The sequence below is a fragment of the Amphiprion ocellaris genome, chromosome 22, assembly GCF_022539595.1.
Source record: "Amphiprion ocellaris isolate individual 3 ecotype Okinawa chromosome 22, ASM2253959v1, whole genome shotgun sequence".
NCBI lineage: Eukaryota > Metazoa > Chordata > Actinopteri > Pomacentridae > Amphiprion > Amphiprion ocellaris.
The window spans coordinates 19,511,059-19,527,883 of NC_072787.1; the positions used below are offsets into that span (position 1 = coordinate 19,511,059).

Genomic DNA, 16,825 nt, shown 5'->3' on the forward strand with positions numbered 1-16,825 from the left:
TTTATGATTTTGTTGCTGACTGATGACGAGTTTCAGAAGTCTGCGGCTGAGTTGGAGTTCCAGACTCCAGCTGCGAAAATTTCATGCATCATGTTTGGCGTTGGTGTTAGTGGTATTCCTTCCCTCCTCCCAAATCCCAAGAGTCCATTTTTGTTTGTTGTTTTGAGTTTTATGACATTTTGTTTGTAAGGGATCTAACAAGGAGCCAAACCTCATTGCGGTTTGACAAAACATAAAAAAATGTAGGCAGACATACTTCAGATTTTTTTTGTCTGTGAGCGACTTTTTTTGGCAAACTAAAGGACTATGTGTGTTCAGACATATTCTTATTACATAAAAAAGTGAAATATTTCAGTTTTTGCTGTAATAACAGGGCAGTGTTGGCAATTTTGTACTTCACAACCTTCAGTGAATGTGCATTAAAAGCACAGTTTGTGGCAGAGTGAAGCAGGTTGAGTAATTTCCTACAATTTGGGAAAAACTGGTTAATATTAATAATTTTCTTATTCTAGCTTCTTAAACAGTAAACTGAACATCTCTGGGTTGGAGATGAAGACAGTCGAGCCGTACTCTTGGCCATTTTTCACCATTTTCTGACATTTTATAGATAAAACAACTAATCAGTTACTTGGGAAAATAACTCCTGAATGAATAAAAATATTAGTTGCAGCCCTACCCCCAAAAGCGAGGGGGTAAATCCAATTCCAGTTAAGCAAAAGGGGTTAATAATAAAGCAATTTATTTTGCCAAATAAGAATGCCTATACAGTATATACAGTACATACGACAGCCTGAATAATACCAGGAAAATGCTTGGCAAAACAAAAGTAGATCGACTCCCAGACTGCATGGAAAGTGAACAATCATAACTGTATTCTGTAACACGCAGTGATATAACGAGGGATTCCTGACCCCTCTGGGTAATTAAATATACACAATGCATTACCTATAGAAAACGACAATAATCTGTACACCGTTGTATGTAAAATACGATTGCACAACCCAACAAGTCCCACAACATGTCTATATTTGAATTCAAGCAAGGCCTTGCCGCTTAATCTTGATAAAATAACATAATGAACTCTGTATTTTGGCAACTCCACTACCACTCGAGACGTGTCATTCTTGCCGCTGAGGAGGAAGAGTTTCTCCCGTGTCGATTTTTCCCTTGTTTACCGGTAAACACATGAAAACTGTTAATACACCCGCTGATGTGATGATGCAGAACTATGAGAACTGTTGAAAAGGTCGGAAGACGTATTTACACAGATGGATGAACACTTGGAGGTGCATGGCTTTCTTTACAGTGTGCGTTTTAATGGTGTCGGTTGACGTGACGAAGACCTCAGTTCTGTCAGGAGAACCTCTGAAACCAAACCACTCTCAGGTCCTCTCTCTGCTCTCCAGCACCGAAACACCCGGCGGTCTCCTCTTCAGCAAAGCTCCGTGTTGAGGTCGGCTTCACCTCCCCTCCCTCCCTGCTGACGGGTCACTCCTGCTCCTCCTCCTCCTCCTCCTGGAGCTCCTCGATGGCGTCCATCTGAGTCCTGGAGCAGACCTCGCTCATCGGGGCCGAGTCCTCGCCCTCCACCACCAGCTCGTTGGACATCTCGCTGTTTTTCTGTGGCAGACCAGAGAGCAATAAAAAAACATTCTGTGAGCTGGAATTGCCAAAGATTAATGAAGCGAATCCCAAACTTCAGGAAGAACACAGTCTGTGAGTAATGCAGTCCTCATGTCAAGATACAATAAAATAGAGCATCCTGAATTTAATAACCATCTTTTAATTACTAACACTAACTTATTGCAAATTAGAATAGAGAATACAGTAGAAGAGAGGGGCATTAGAGGAGCATAACTTCATTTTGGGAGCTTTGAAGTTTAAAGAAAAATCCTCAAATATGCACACAGGTGGTTCTTCTAGTGCAGGGGTGTCAAACATGTGGCCCGTGGGCCAAAACCAGCCCTCCAGAGGGTCCAATCCGGCCCGACTTTGTAAAAATTACAGAGAGGACCTCAACTGCAAATTGTAAATTTGTAAAACTATAAATTTAAGAAGAGATTCTTGATGACATCTGGATGTCATAGACTGGAAACTAGTGGAAACAGCTAGTTTAGCTTAGCTATGCTCAAAGGTCACACAATCCACCTACCAGCACCTCTAGAGCCCACTAATTAACACATTACATCTCTTTGTTTAATCCATATAATAATGGATGATTTTTTGGCCGAACACAGTGACTTGGCTGTGATGTTTCCAAGCAACCGGCCAAAACTCCAGGAGGTAGTTGTGTCTGGCCAAGAAAAAGTGTCAAAAATTAAATTTGTCATTTTTACAGTCAGTTTTTTTTAATGCAGATTAAACAAAAAAGCTTATGCTTTCCCCGCCTTCTTTTCCCTCTCCCAATAGGCAGAGATCCAGGAAGAGGAAGTGTTGATAAGGTGGGGGAGTGGCCTGTTAGAGTCTCTCTGGGACCATGCAGCCATCTCAGGTAAGTCTGTGGTTTAAGGTGGTGGCTGTGGCTTTGTTTTCCTATTTGTTTTTTTCTTGTTAGGTAGCATTAGCAATGAGCAGTCAGCAACTGGTACTTGCATCCTAGATGAAGTCTGCTTGTATAGTCTCTGTCTGTGGTGAGCTTGGCTGAAGTAGTTAAGTATTTTAGCAATTAGCGGTTAGCATGTAGCACCAGCAAAGTTTGATGAGCTGGCTTGTATAGTTTTTTTGTAAGTTTGCTTTGGACATAATACTAGTCTTGCAGCTAGCATTTAGAGGGCTTTGGAGAGTCTATATCATAGTTTCTTTGTCACTTTTCAGCAGCTGGTACTAGATATTTAGCATCTTGCATTTAGCTGGTAGCATCGGCACCTGGTCGTTACCTGGAGCATCTCCTAAACGGGCCTGGGTCAGTTGAACGTGGCAGTGCTGTTTGGATTGTGTAGGAGCAGTGTGAACTGGCACTGGGGGGGTGAATCTGGGATGCCAGAGTTCACCACCTAGCCTCCTGGAGGTGTTGTGGGACTAAATAGGTGAAACACCATTAAAGGGAGGTTTCCACCTGATGACCCCCAGAGATGTGCTAGGAATCACTGCTCACTGGTGTGTATAGTGATGGTCAGGGATCCTAGGTCCTTCTGTGGGTGCAAATCCTTTTGTTTGGAGCACAAGTGTCTTGTGTTTAAACTAACTAATGTATTAATTTGTTAGGTTTAAAGATGCTGCTAGGCAGATTTTGTTCACTTTCGACAGGGGAAGGCTAGCTCTTTCCTTTTGTTTCCAGTGTTTTATGCTAAGCTAACAGGTTGATGGTTGCAGCTCAACAAAAGAAGTTAAATTATGAAATAACACATATTTCCTAAACTGTTCACTGCATCTTTTAAAAGTAATAAAACCAGAGGAGCTGGAGGTTGCACCTAAACACAAAACTGTCAAAAAAAAAAAAAGTGTGTTCTGGGACAATGGAGGATCCATTTGAAATTTCTTGGGCTTTGAAATCTTGCTCTTTATTAGAACCTCTCAAAGGCCTGAATAGAATACGGCATAAAAACAGTAATGACTCTAATATTCTACATGAAAATGGTTCTGCTTGTCGTCTGAACAGTCTGTTGGAAGTAACAAGGCAGTTTTTCTGAAAATGACTTCCCTTTCAATGGACATGTTTGTGAAATAAATGTAGAAAAAAAAACTGTTCTCCTGACAGAGACACAAAGAATCACAAAACAGTGAGTACATTGTTCAAGCTGCTCTTCATGGTCTGTGTGATGCCATTGTTATCCTTTAAATGAGATTTTCAGTGTTATAGGCGGACACGTTTAGTGATTTCACAACCTAAATATAAACTAGCTGTAAAGAAAGATGTCGAGAGATCATTTTTTCTTGTGTGTATTAATTACTTTCCTTATTCAAACTAAACAGAAGGATTATGTCTGATTCACACATAGAAATGCTGGTTATTGATCCATATACTAAGGTGTGTATTCTCATGTTTGCATTGACCCAGGTGTTCTCACCTGTTGTCGATAAACATAGCAGGCTGCTATGGCAACCATTGTTGACTCCCCTATGAACCCGGCTAAGAGGGATCCAACCCCGAGTGTGGCCCCGTGAACCCTGAAATACAAAGGAGAGCTTTAAAGTAAGGCCTTTAAATGAATTATTTTGTATAGAAGTGAATCCTTCATGATTCCGTAATAAAACAGGAAATCATTCGAGCCCACAGCGCTGTATTAAACAGCAGTAATCCTGAGTCACAGCGCTGACCTTTGTGAACCTCAGTGTTCTCTGAAGTGTTGACTTACCCCATATAAGGCAGCACAACTAGACTGGTGATGAGGACAATGATGCGGAGAACCGAGCTGGGGGCCAACACAAAGGTCTTTTTCAGGGTCATGAGCCATCCAGTCAAATGAGCCCGAACAGTCACTGCAAACACACACACACACACACACACACACACACACACACACAAAAAGAGGAAGCATCACCCCACTGGTCGGAGCTGCAGTTAAAGCTACAGCAGGAAGGAAACGGAATCCAGCTGCACTCTGATGTCGAACAATAATCGGGCATCTTACCTGGCAACGGGAAAAAGGAGAAGATTCTGAGCGGGACCACGCACAGCTCAGCAAAAGCGTACTCCACTCCAATGACATCAACCAGGATCTTCTCGGACACATGAGGCGTCCAAAACACCACAAAGCAAAGCTGGAGTGAACAAAAAAGCAAATTAATTTCGTTGCGTTGGCTGCATCACAATAGAGTCGTCGGCCGCGCCTCATTAGATTTCATTACTTCATTAGCTCAAAGGGTTGGGGGCTGAATGCAAGCCTTTGAAGCTCACACAAAGCCAGCGAGGGGACAAACAGATGACGGACAATGTTATTGTTTCTGGAAGCAGTTGGCGAGGCACGTGCAGCATCGCCATAGAATCTCAAAGCTATTAGCGTGCAATCAGAACGTTAGTGGGTGTCAACACGTGTTCAAACTGTCTGATCTGAGCCTGAATTAAACATCAGTTTGTTTGTTTTTGCACTGAGATCCAGAAAAGGAGTTTCCTGAAGGTGCTGCTGGATGTTTTAGTGCTTAATGCTCATCAAAGTCTTGCTGCATGTGACTCAATATGTTGCTAAAAGCTGCAAGTGCTCGTCGTACTCCAGTTTAAGGAGCACTTCTGCAGGATTCGCTGACTCCTGAAGTGTCGCTGATTTAGTTTCAGCTGTGAGCAACACGCTGATGATTTAATCGTCAACATTGCAGCTGCTGGATATCCGGCACTTTGCATTTAAATAAAGGGCAACACTGAAGCATCTGCCGTCACGCTCAGCCTTCATGGCATCATCTTGTTCATGTAAAGGCCTCAGAGTCTACAGTTCTCTGCATCTTCCCTCATCACTGCATCATTTCTCAATCAATCCACGAGTCAGATTTTATTTGTTCTGCACTTTCCAGCCACACACAAAGCAATAAATCAGTTCTGAATGGAGGCCTCGATAAATACAGGGACTGAGCACACACTGAAGAATCGCTTTCATAAATAAACCTCATAAATTTGCAATGAGGAAACACCAGAGGCAGGACAACAAGAAGTCAGTGTAGCAAAACTAGACAATAATAATAATAATAATAATAAAAGTGCACAAGAGATAGAACGGGCTAAAATGTATGAGTAAATCAACACATAAAAATCAATTACAAGCCAGGTTAAACTGATAGGTCTTCAGCTTGCTTCCCTGAGGTCTTCAGGAAGGCTTAAGTAGCTATTAGTTCTGACTCTAGGAGTAATTAAAAGCCCACTACTCCTCATCCTTCAAATCTGGCTCTAATGCAAAACAGCAACGTAATCCTAACAGCTTCCAGTCTTTCTAGCAGTTGAACTTCTTTTCAGCTGATGTGGGTAACATCCCTCTGTCACATATTTACATGGTAGCCCACATTTTAACCTGCACATGTTCTGAAAACACTGCTATTTCAGCATCTGGTTTCTCATTTCCACCAACTATCCAACTAGAACACTACAAACCGATCAGCTGTTTACTGCATTCAGTGTTCAGCATTTTTTCCAATTCTCTTTTTCGGTTTTTGTCTGTTTAATTAAATAATGTACAACTATGGCTTCTCTCAAGTAGTCCCACAGGTTTTGAGCACTGTCTGGTTACACATCATGAGTAGAGGCCCATCAACACTGAAGGAAAGGTGTTGAAAAGTTCTCTCAATTAAAAATGTGTAAAACATACAGCTAAGCCACTTCAATGAAGGTTTGTGTTGCTTTATACCTGCAGTCTACATCCGGTATAAGAGTTTCCTTGATTAACAATCATTTATATCCTATCAGCCATGAAAAAAAATACACGCTTACAGAGCATCATACAATCGCTGTGATTTAGGTCTAGCCACTCAAAAACCCGTCTCAAGTTCAAAACTGCAGGCTGCTCTCTCTATATATCTACAGTTTAAGAATGAAAAATGTTCACTCAAGTCTCAGATTTCCTTTCCCAAAAGAAAAAAAACAAAATCAAAACTCTGCCCGTCTGGTTCCCAGACCAGTCATTCCACTGCAGCATCACTGCTGTTGGTGATAAAAACACTGGCCTCAGCAACAACTCTTCTCCTTTTGCTGAACTTGTCTTTGACACAATGAACCACCAAACTCTTGTCTGACCTCAGTGGTTAAAAACGGCGCGATGAAGAGAAAAAAGTGCTGGGGTCACTTCCTAAACGTAGGGGGGAAACTGTAAGGATCTTGTTTTTAGAGCACAACTCCTCACGTTTTCCTTTACTGCGGCTCTATCAGCTCAGTCTCACAGACGATGAATCCAGTCAGTCCGTCTGTTCAGCCCAACATCAGCATTCAGCTCGGCTCAGCGACAAATCTGGACCTTGCGATTGATGACAGACTAACTTCCGCTGAGTGTGCTTCATCCGTCATGTCACTTCTCACTATATAACGTCACAATTACGTCTCATCCGAGGCACATTCTCATCTGTCGACTTCACTTCTGTAGCGCCTGCATGCACGGTAGAACTTCTACAAATATGCAGCTGCACATCTGGTCTTAAACCAGCCAGAAACAACCCGTCAATCCACTAGTTTTCATTACTTGCCACTGACCAGCTGTTTGTACAGAGCGGCTACTAGCTCAGCAGCCGCCTAGTCAGACTTTAGGTTTATGGGCTTTTTTTTGCTCTGGATGATGTGCAAATAAATGACGAGTGAGCCAGCAGAGCTCCTCTCTCTCCTTATCTGTCCACGTTTATCGTCAGAAAATGCAATTTTCTGTGTTACATCAAGATTGCGGCATTTATCGGAGGTGGAACGTTTCATCTCAGAGGCCTATCTTTGGTCGACTGGATTAATTTACTTTGGATAAAAGGCTTGGCCATATAAATTAACTTAAAAATAATACAAAAAGGAGGGGAAATGAGATATGATAAGGCACAATACAAGATAGATACACACTATTTTCATCATCTCACTCTTGATGAATTGTACCAAAGCCTTAGATGTGGTTTGTAACATTAACCCTCCTGTTGTCTTCATTTACGGGCACCGAAAATATTGTTTCCTTGTCTGAAAAAAAATCCCAAAATTCAGCAAAAAATTCAATAAATTTCTGAAAATTTGCAAAACCTTCAGGAAGAAAATTCCAATAATTCCTTATGTTTCCATTAACAGTTTTATTTTTTTTAAATCCCCCAAATTTGGCAAGAAAATTCTTGTAAATATTTTCAAAAAATTAGTAAAAATCTTCCAAAAAAATCCTAAAAATATCTAAAGTGATTACATATATATCAGTAAAACTTCTAATATTTTCTTTAAGAACATTCACATAAAAATCATGGATTTTGGTTGATTTTTATGTGAACGTTCTTAAGAAACATTTTTAACATTTCTTTTTTTCCACCAAAAAATGTTGAAAATGTGGACATCAGAAGTTTCACTGAAAATACATATTTTTTCCCACATTTTCAAACTTGAAAATGGGTTAATTTTGACCCACAGGACGACACGAGGGTTAAGAACACATTACTTGTAGCTGATGATTTCATTTGGGATCACCTCACCAGCTATCATTACATTAGCAATAACTAATTTTTAGGGCTCAAGCTGAAGCCGCCGTCTCCCCTGACTCAGCCGTGGTTTCTCTAAACAAGGTGACACACTCTCACTCGCTGCTGGACTGATTTGTTACAGATCCTGTCTCTGCGAACACGCACTTCCTCCTCTGCTGTTTTTCTGACGCTGCCCTTCCCCGATGTGAAACCAGAACAAGTCCGAGCACGAGGGCTTGTTTTCCACGCCGCTGCAGCCCGTACCTATCCGCCTGCATACACCCTCGTGTACATGTTTACAACTTTGGGATTCCACATCTGGTGTGCCATTCTCCTCCTCCTCCTCCTCCTCCTCCTAAAAGACCCAACCTTTGCCACAAACTTCCTGTTTTTCTTATTCGAGCAGTCGAGACAGCAAACTGGGGCAAAGGCAGCTAACAGAAGAATCGCTCACTGCATCAACACTCACTGGAAGGCAGATGTGATGAGAAAGACTGGGTTACACTGTGTTTTTGCTGATCTACTGGCCTAATTATCCCAAAATTTAGCTGAAAAACAAACAACATCCCTCAGCAGCAGTGTACACAATGTGACTGCAGCACTTAGCAGAGTAATATAGCTGCGAGGGGGCTTTTGGAATGCGCTAACCGATATGTTTTATGTGAATGCCTATTTTATTAAGCTTGGGTGGGAGTGTCAGGAGGGACAAAATCCCCTCTGCCTCTTCACGAATTCCACCCTAATGTGTCTCCCTCTCTGCCTGCAACCTGAAACCAACACAGGAAAAGTACATTCAGTCCGCCTACAACTAACTGTGAGCCCCCATCACTTGTGTACAGTAACGGCAATTACCCTAAACATGTAATCTTCTTTAAGAACTTCAAATATTTGTTCTGTCAGGTCCAGAGATGATTCAGTGGAAAACCTTTGACAGCGTTGCCTTTGGCGAGTTTTGCAAGAAACTGTGTCAAACATGTTTCTGCATAACACTGGACCGGTTCTGTCAGTCTGAGAGATGAACTCTGGCCCACATACATTATGTTCTCATCTGTGATGGAGCAGGATTAGTGGAAAAGGGTAAACAAAGCAGATGCCAGTTTTGTATTCGTGGAAACATGCTGTACGTGCTGATGAGTTGTTTTTACACTTTGATCCTGAGCTGCTCAGGATCTAATTTACATCGTCATGTGCAAAAATAGCCCAAACACAAGCCATAATACAATTATTGCCATGAAGAGACAAGTTTCTGCAGTGAAAGTGGGTTTTTGTGGTGTAGAAACAAAAATACTTGCTTCAGATATGAGGTTAGGACTTAAGTGCTGAACAGCTGTGGGAGAGATCGACACCTTAGACTGTAAGCTAATACTGTGCATGAGTGGGGCTCAACATTATGACACTGGAACTGCATGCACACTGTATCAGGTAACAATGGGAGGATACAGTGTCCCCAAACACACACATACAGTAATGCCTGAAACTACAAAAGAAAGACTTTTTTTTCTTATTTCAGCAACCCTTTACTGAGTACACTGAATTGGCCTTACATACTTAAACTGCTTCTTTTGTCTGATGAACACAAGAAAGAAAAAGAGCTGCAGATCCTTTATATTTGAGAAGGTAGAAGCAAAACGTTTTGACCAAACTGATTAGTCAATCTGATCATTTTCTGTTGATTGGCTGATCATTTCAGCGCTAAAGATGACCGTTTCCGACACTGACCACATAAACAAGCCACAGTTTTGGAGCATAACCGCAAAATTTACATAAAAATAAATAAAAAAACAAAAGATTCATCCTCCTCTTACCGTGAGTGACAGCGCCAGACAGCAGAATGTAAACTTTTTAATATGCAACTTGGTGACGGGGCTGCCGGCATTCAGCTTGTTGCTGGGATTGTTCTGTCAATAAGAGAAGCTCATTAGTGACGTAGACAAAAATCAACATGCTTTATTGCTTCAGTAAACACCAGCAGGTGAAGTGTAGTTTACCTTGTCAAAGGCAGGGTAGACTGCCCTGAGCTCAGTCAACCAGCCGTAGGGCATGTGACCTACAGGGTATGTAGCTGTGAGCACAGCCACGGCCTGGAATGACAAAGACACGGCAGCCATAAGTCATCGGCACGCCGCCACTTTAATGCTGCAAATACCACTCGCACCGCACACAGCTAAATTAATAACAAGTGCCTAACAATAGCCGACATAAAAGCAACACGTGTGCCTCTCACTTTCCCAGCGGTGTGCGTTTTTTCACAAGTTTATGATTGTAGAACAGCCTTGAGCTTGTTATTGTGTCCCCGACAACAATGGGCCATGTCAGGCTTTACGCACCAACAGTAGAGCCATGTAGGAATGTTTTCACCCAGTGTAATCATGCCCTGAGTTTCACATGTACATGGTGAATCACCCAAACCACTGGCAGCCAGTGTTGTCAATGATTTCCAGTTCATTCTGGTAAACAGCTTTGTATTGTCTCTAGTAGTGAGGGTCTCTGTAAGCCAGAAAGCTCCAGAGGGAGTCTGTTAGCATCTGGCGTTTCATCTGCAATAACTTGAGGGGAAAATTAGTCCACTGGCTCCACATAGCTGTAAACTCTCTTTTAATGGCTCTGTATGTCTCAAATAGTGCTCATATTACTATTAGGTGATTTGTGGCAGCTGTACTAATAAAAGCCAGATCACACGTGAAAATAAAACCTCGCTCTTTCTCAATGAAACGTGAAAGTTAGCTACTGTAAGAAATGACTGACTGGTGGAATTCAGCTTCCTGATATACCCACCTCTGTGGCGTCACTGGTCCCCTTGAGGTCGCGAGACACAAAGAGGTTGACGATGGGTCGACTGATGCGCTGAGTGGCCAGGATGAGGGCCAGGGGCCACCAGAAACTCAGCATCTTTTTGATGGTGGCATCACCCTGCAGGGACCAAGATACACCCAATAAATCCCTCTTGCTACAGAAGAATACGCTTATTTTATTATGACAAAATTCAGCTAACATTGTCCCTTTGGATGACTTCAACGAGACAAAAATCCTCATTTCATTCCATCTAATTTTCTTTTCTGTGACAAGTTTAACAAGAACAAGGCCAGCATGTACCCCCACATCGAGCCCACTGGAGTCTGGGATGTTGTCGTGAATGTTACAGTAGTAACCTAAACCCACGATGCTGAAACGGACCAAGGCACCCATATACAGGGAAAGGATTGGGATGAGTAAAGGCTCCACACACTCCAGGTTGCTGTGGAGCAGAATGGCCACGAACACGATCTGCAGGAATAAGAGACGGCAAAACTGGCTTCAGAACAAATTCAACTCTTCTGTATCGAATCAGAATCCAATGAATGGATCTCGTTACCTGGGCCACAACATCAGAGATGGAGGCGGAGCCCACTATGACGCTGAACTTGTGCTTGAGCAGTATCCCTGCATGAATCCATGCCTACAAAAAAGAACAATGAACAGAGAGGTTAGTCCAAGACACAAAGCGCTCAGAGCACAAATGCTACAAACAAAAGCCCCATTTTCTCAACCACAGCTGGCTGACAGGCTCTATAGTGGAAGTGTCACTTGAAAACAGCACGAACAGAGGATTAAAAACCATCTATTTCTAGGTCAGGTGTTCCAGTTCAAGCCTGCATGATAAATTATCTGATTGCTCGTGTAGAATAATCCTGTATACTCACCATTGCATCCAGCAGAGGGAATGCAGCCAGGTATAAGAACGCCCTTCTTGTCTTGTGTCCCACAGAATCATCCACATGGTGGAGCTTATTAATAATGTAGTATCCTAAGTCTGTGTAAGCTATAGAAAGAAAAGGGGGAAAAAAACAGGTGAGTTGAGGTGAAGGTGGCAATCTGTTTTTTGATTGTTTTCAGCAGAAAGAAAGAAGGTGCTGCAGCAGTGAAACTTTTGGTTCACCACAAATACCAAAACGTTTCTACAGGATGCGGTTTAAGCACAGCGTGTCATCATGTGCGCACAAACAACCCGTAAACACACACCTATCAAGATATGCAGGACGAATGCGATCACCCCGGCCGCCACCATGCACAACACAGCCTTCCTCCGGTCCCGCTTGCTGTTGACAAACACCAGGCCCACATTCTTGAAGTCGCTCATGGGACCGGTGAAGAACTTCATCAGGGAGTAGGCCAGGCCATAGCTGGCCAGCATTTCCACTGCATCCTCCTTGACTGTGGCTATGCCCCGGTTGAGGGCCTGGAAAAGACGTGACAGAGGGCGTGAGTACAGAGGGAGAGGTGAGGCAGCACATGAGAGGGAAAGAGAAGTTCAGTTTGACCCACATGACCATGATTTAGTCCACGTTTATCTCTGAGTGGACTGAAAATACTCCTCCAGCACAGCCCTCAACTGTCCTGAGCTGAAATGAACACCTGACAGCGATTAACCAATTCACTGTCGGTTTGAGTAATTTGAGGGGGGAAAAATGAAAAAAACGTGCATCGTGTCTGCTTTGTGTATTCCTCTATGACATTAAACTGATTATCTTTGGATTGTGTACAAAATATTTGGACATTTTAAAGCATAAACTGCTATTAGAGGGGAAAAAATGTTCAGTTACAGCCCCACCTGCGTATGTTTTTACAGACACAATAAAAGAATCGGACCTTTGTCTAATGCAAACTGCTAAGTAAGGAGAAACCAGTAATCCTTTATCCCTAAATACACTTTTACCTTCAGAAATGACTACTACAGCTGCCTCTTTCCTTTGCAGGACGCACGGTGTGCTATTTATACCAGCTAACAGAGCCATTACATAAGCTTAATCCTGACATCTCCAAGCCTCAATGTGTTTTTTTTTACTCTCACACTATCTGCCCAGAGTCCCCTGGGTACTGAGCAGCCACCAGATCACTCATCTGGCTCAAAACAGGAAATGTCCAAGCAGGAAAATTTGACAACTGGAGCCAAAGACACACAAAATGCTGTGAATTATGAGTTTTTGTGTATGTTACACATGATTTAGATTCACTGACAGGTGCTGCTGACAGTCTGTGCAGTTCACGGCAGCAGTGACGACGTTATTGTTTGGTAAAAACAGAATAAACAGGGCCTTCCTCAGAGAGAGACTCCACACGCCTCCTCTCCTCCTAAATAATGTATATGAAGCCTAATGGATGTCTTCACATACCGGCTAAGCTAGCTCCAGCTACGACCCAAAAATATGACCGAAACCGGGCCGAGAGGCTCCGTGTCAGCTCGGTGAAAGTGTGTCGGTGCTTTCCGGAGCCGTTAAAAACTGATGCTCGTCGCTGACACGCCGAACACACACACACTTTCACACCCAGAGGCGGAAAAATTACAAATAAAAAGGCGTTAAAAACCAAAATCCAGCCGTTAGCCAGAGCTGCTAGCTAAAGCCGAGCCGAGCCGAGCCGTGTTGATTCTGATCTGAACGTGAAAAACAGCAACAAAAGCGGAGCCGTTACCTGTTCCCCGAGGTCGATGGCAACATTGGTGATCGCCAAAGGCACCAGAAAGCGGATGAGAGGCCAGTAAGGGCTGAGAGATGGAAACTCCACCATAGTACAAGCCGGGATGACAGAGCGACGGGCATCTGCCTCGGTCTTGATCGATTGAAGGGAAAATCAAAGCCAGAAGTCGGTCACGGCACCTGCGTTTCTAGCGAGATCAGGCGGATTAACAGTGAACCGGGGCGCTCCGGTGGCGGCGCTTCTCCTCCTCCGTCTCCGTCGCCTTCTCCTTCTTCTTCACAACGCCTCGGTGCTGCTGAGAGGATCCGAAGGTCAACGGAAATTTCAGACTGGCGGCGCATCTTCCCCGCAAATCATCGTGGAGGGGGAGGGAGGGGGGACGCAAGGTGACATCAAACGGCGCCGAATCCGCGGTGGGAGGCGTCCCGGGGTGAGGCCGGCCGAGGCTCGGTGATGAGGCTGCTGGTTAATCCGGGGGGCTGGCGAGGGCTGGGATCGCTGTCTCCGCTGCGGACTCACTGCGCCTCTGAGCTGCGCAGTCCGGCTGCCGTCGACCCTCCCAGAGGCTCGAGCCCGCCGCTGCCCGCCGCACGTGGGCCTGGTACCCCGGCCGTGACGTCAGCGGCAGGTCAGAACCGCCCGGGCTTCATTTAGAGCCGCACGCGACCCGCAGCGGAGTGTGTTTACATGCAGGCAACACACACACACACACACACACACACACACACACACACACACACACACACACACACACACACACACACACACACACACATATTTAGGTGGACTCTGGGTTTGATGTAATTCAATCACATGATTCACTTTTACATAACACTGCGGAGTAGTTTGATCCCATAAATGCTCCTCATGTCACTCACCTCTGCTCTGATTACTGTCCTCACCTTCAGAATAAACACATAAACTCTGATTTAGTGTAATAATACGCAGTTCAGTACTGACACCTGGTGGACAAACAGCTCATGTTTCTCTTTAAAGCAAAAGCAACACAATTTGGTTAAATTACAAATTTTCGCATTTGTTCTGAAGAATATTTTTTTAATATATTTATTTTTATTTGAAAAAATATTTTTGTTCACTAAAATGGAATTGTTATGTGCATTATGGTTTTAAAACATTTTTATGCATAAAAATTTAAATAAATATGCCTATATATTTAAAGTATATTTAAAGCTGTTTTAATTTAATTTTGAAAATACAGTGACTGGACAGCCAGGGGTTGGCTTTTTATTTTCGCTTTCTGTAATAAAAATTACTTAACAAAAAAAAAAAAAAGTTTTCTCAAAAAAAGAATTACCCAGCTGACATTGTGCAATATTGGTACATTTTATAGTTCCCCAAACTGACTCAAAAGTACAAAAACATTTGTATTCCCTTGAAAAGTATTCCATTTATGTGCTATTTTATCTCTCTAAATATAAAATAATATATGTAGGCTATTAGATACAGTTAGTTTACATGCTAAAAGAGCCCATTTGACAATAATTGATTATTATTTCTTATTAATTCTGCCTATAATTAATTGGAAATCGACAACAAAAAGACACTGGTGCTCTATGGAGGAATCAAAGGTGATTTCACTGCTTAAAAACTGCTTTAATTGTGGAAAAACATGCTGCTGTGTTCTGTGCAGCCTTCCCTTGAGCATGGAAGTTTACTTTTGAGCTTGGAAAACAAACACTGTGAGAGTTTGTTTGTTTGTATCTGTTTTGTTTTTAGTGAAATTCCTGAATTCCTTTGCTTACTTTAACCAGTAATGTGAGGAGGAGTTGTTTGAGCGCCGTTGTGTCAAAACACAGTTGTTTGTGCCTCTGCCTGCTGCCTGAGGGCGACTCTGCGGTGGTTTAACAGTTGACACAGTGTTTTACGAGCAGACGTGCCTTTCCTTTGCGGCCGTAACTAAAGTCAGATGTTAGGGGCTCGTACCTGCGAGTGCACTTTGTGAGTTAAATCCTGCAGCTACAATATAACTCCTTTATAATGTCAGGATAGTTTTATTACTGACGCCGCTAACTGCGGGGCTTTTCAGGACAATAAAGAGCTTTTGTGGGGTTCCTCTGCTGAAAGTGAACAATAAAGACGTGCGTTTAGTGCAGCCTGTTTGTGGACTGGTACTGATTAAGTGGGTGGGATTCATGATAACAAAGCGTAGAGATGTGACCAGCAAACGTTGCAACGGCCACTGCCTCCTTTGAGTGAATGTGCATTCAGATGAGAGTTTTAGCACAGAGGTGTTGTCTCTAAACCTGGCACCAGCACCATCCTTTTGTTTTTTATTTTCCTCTCTGTGTTCCCACATCATTAAACCTCCTGCAACATTTATTTCATTGCATTCCACAGTAGACATGGCTTCACATTAGCAGAAGATTAAGAGGCTTTTTTAGAGGACGTCTCTCTATTTGCTTTTAACATTTATCATAATTAACATATTGAGGTTTTATGGTGACTCGGGGCATCGATGCTCTGAGAACATTCAGAGGACGTTTCACAACATGTTGGCAGCACCGACTGCAGGAAATGAGGAAATTATGGAGTTACTTCCTAAATATTGACTTTGTTTGCTAAACTAGGTAGCCAAAGAACACATCAGAGTCCCTGAAGGGGCCATTTAGAGCAGATGTATAAAGAATGAAATGAGATTAATCAAATTAAATTACTTTAAATGAACTTAAATCTTGCTTTTGAAGATAGAAGTAGCATGATATAACGTAGAATAAGCAGGATTTATAACTGTTGTTTCTATCAGAGGGAAACAAATTGAATTTGAGGGTTTCCAGGTGATATAATTCGCCCTCTAGTGGTCAGACTGCAGCTCTGAAGAACAACCTAGAAATAAATAATTGAATCTTGCTCCAAAATTCAGCTACAGGCGGGTGACAAATTAAAGGACAACCTGAATGTTTGACCCTTACAATGAGGTTCTGTTAGGATGTAGGGGGCGTGTTGTCTGCATTGTTTGGATCCACTTTGAGGGAAAAATTGATGCGAATTTAGAGAGAGAATAACCCTCAACACTTCAAAGACCAAGGAGGTGATTGAATGTCATAAAAGGCACTTCTCACTCCGGCCACTCACTGTTTGAACCGTTGTCATCAGGTCTATCAAAACACGGACAAATAGACTCAAAAACAATAAAATAAGTGCAATATATCACAAGTGCAATAGTAAGAGTATATAGGAAGTGAATATGTACAGTTGTGTGGGTGTTTTATTAATTTATTCTAGTGTTTTATCTATTTAAGCTAATTTTATACCCTGTTTTTATTTTAGTTCGGCCTATTTGTGAATGATGCATAGACTGGATTGC

At 42.6% G+C, this 16,825-nt stretch overlaps 2 protein-coding genes across 2 annotated transcripts in view; one reads left to right on the forward strand and one right to left on the reverse strand.

Moving 5' to 3' along the window:
* Window positions 1-722: 722 nt before the first annotated feature.
* ankha (ANKH inorganic pyrophosphate transport regulator a) lies at window positions 723-14,195 on the reverse strand. Its single transcript, XM_023272555.3, has 12 exons — window positions 13,495-14,195; window positions 12,046-12,262; window positions 11,727-11,845; window positions 11,399-11,482; window positions 11,140-11,310; window positions 10,822-10,956; window positions 10,035-10,127; window positions 9,852-9,944; window positions 4,572-4,701; window positions 4,296-4,419; window positions 4,008-4,107; window positions 723-1,620 (listed from the first exon to the last, which is right to left on the reverse strand). Exons 1-12 carry the CDS (start codon window positions 13,588-13,590, stop codon window positions 1,489-1,491), a joined length of 1,494 nt encoding a protein of 497 aa, XP_023128323.1. The 5' UTR covers window positions 13,591-14,195; the 3' UTR covers window positions 723-1,488.
* myca (MYC proto-oncogene, bHLH transcription factor a) overlaps window positions 1,576-16,825 on the forward strand; it is a 30,561-nt gene continuing 15,311 nt past the window's right edge. Inside the window, exons 1-2 of the mRNA XM_035949223.2 lie at window positions 1,576-1,716; window positions 2,410-2,491. Coding sequence (XP_035805116.1) covers window positions 2,477-2,491 — 15 coding nt within the window. The 5' untranslated portion in view covers window positions 1,576-1,716; window positions 2,410-2,476. The remainder of the gene's footprint in view (window positions 1,717-2,409; window positions 2,492-16,825) is intronic.

What these genes read in the sequence shown, in the direction of transcription:
- ankha (XM_023272555.3), bottom strand. Translation starts at nt 13,590, where the DNA reads ATGGTGGAGTTTCCATCTCTCAGCCCTTACTGGCCTCTCATCCGCTTT. An exon ending in GTCTGGCGCTGTCACTCACG is followed by an intron (nt 4,702 to 9,851) that starts GTAAGAGGAGGA and finishes TGTTCACTCCAG; the next exon opens with CTTTGCTTTGTGGTGTTTTG. An exon ending in CTCCTTTTTCCCGTTGCCAG is followed by an intron (nt 4,420 to 4,571) that starts GTAAGATGCCCG and finishes GTGTGTTTGCAG; the next exon opens with TGACTGTTCGGGCTCATTTG.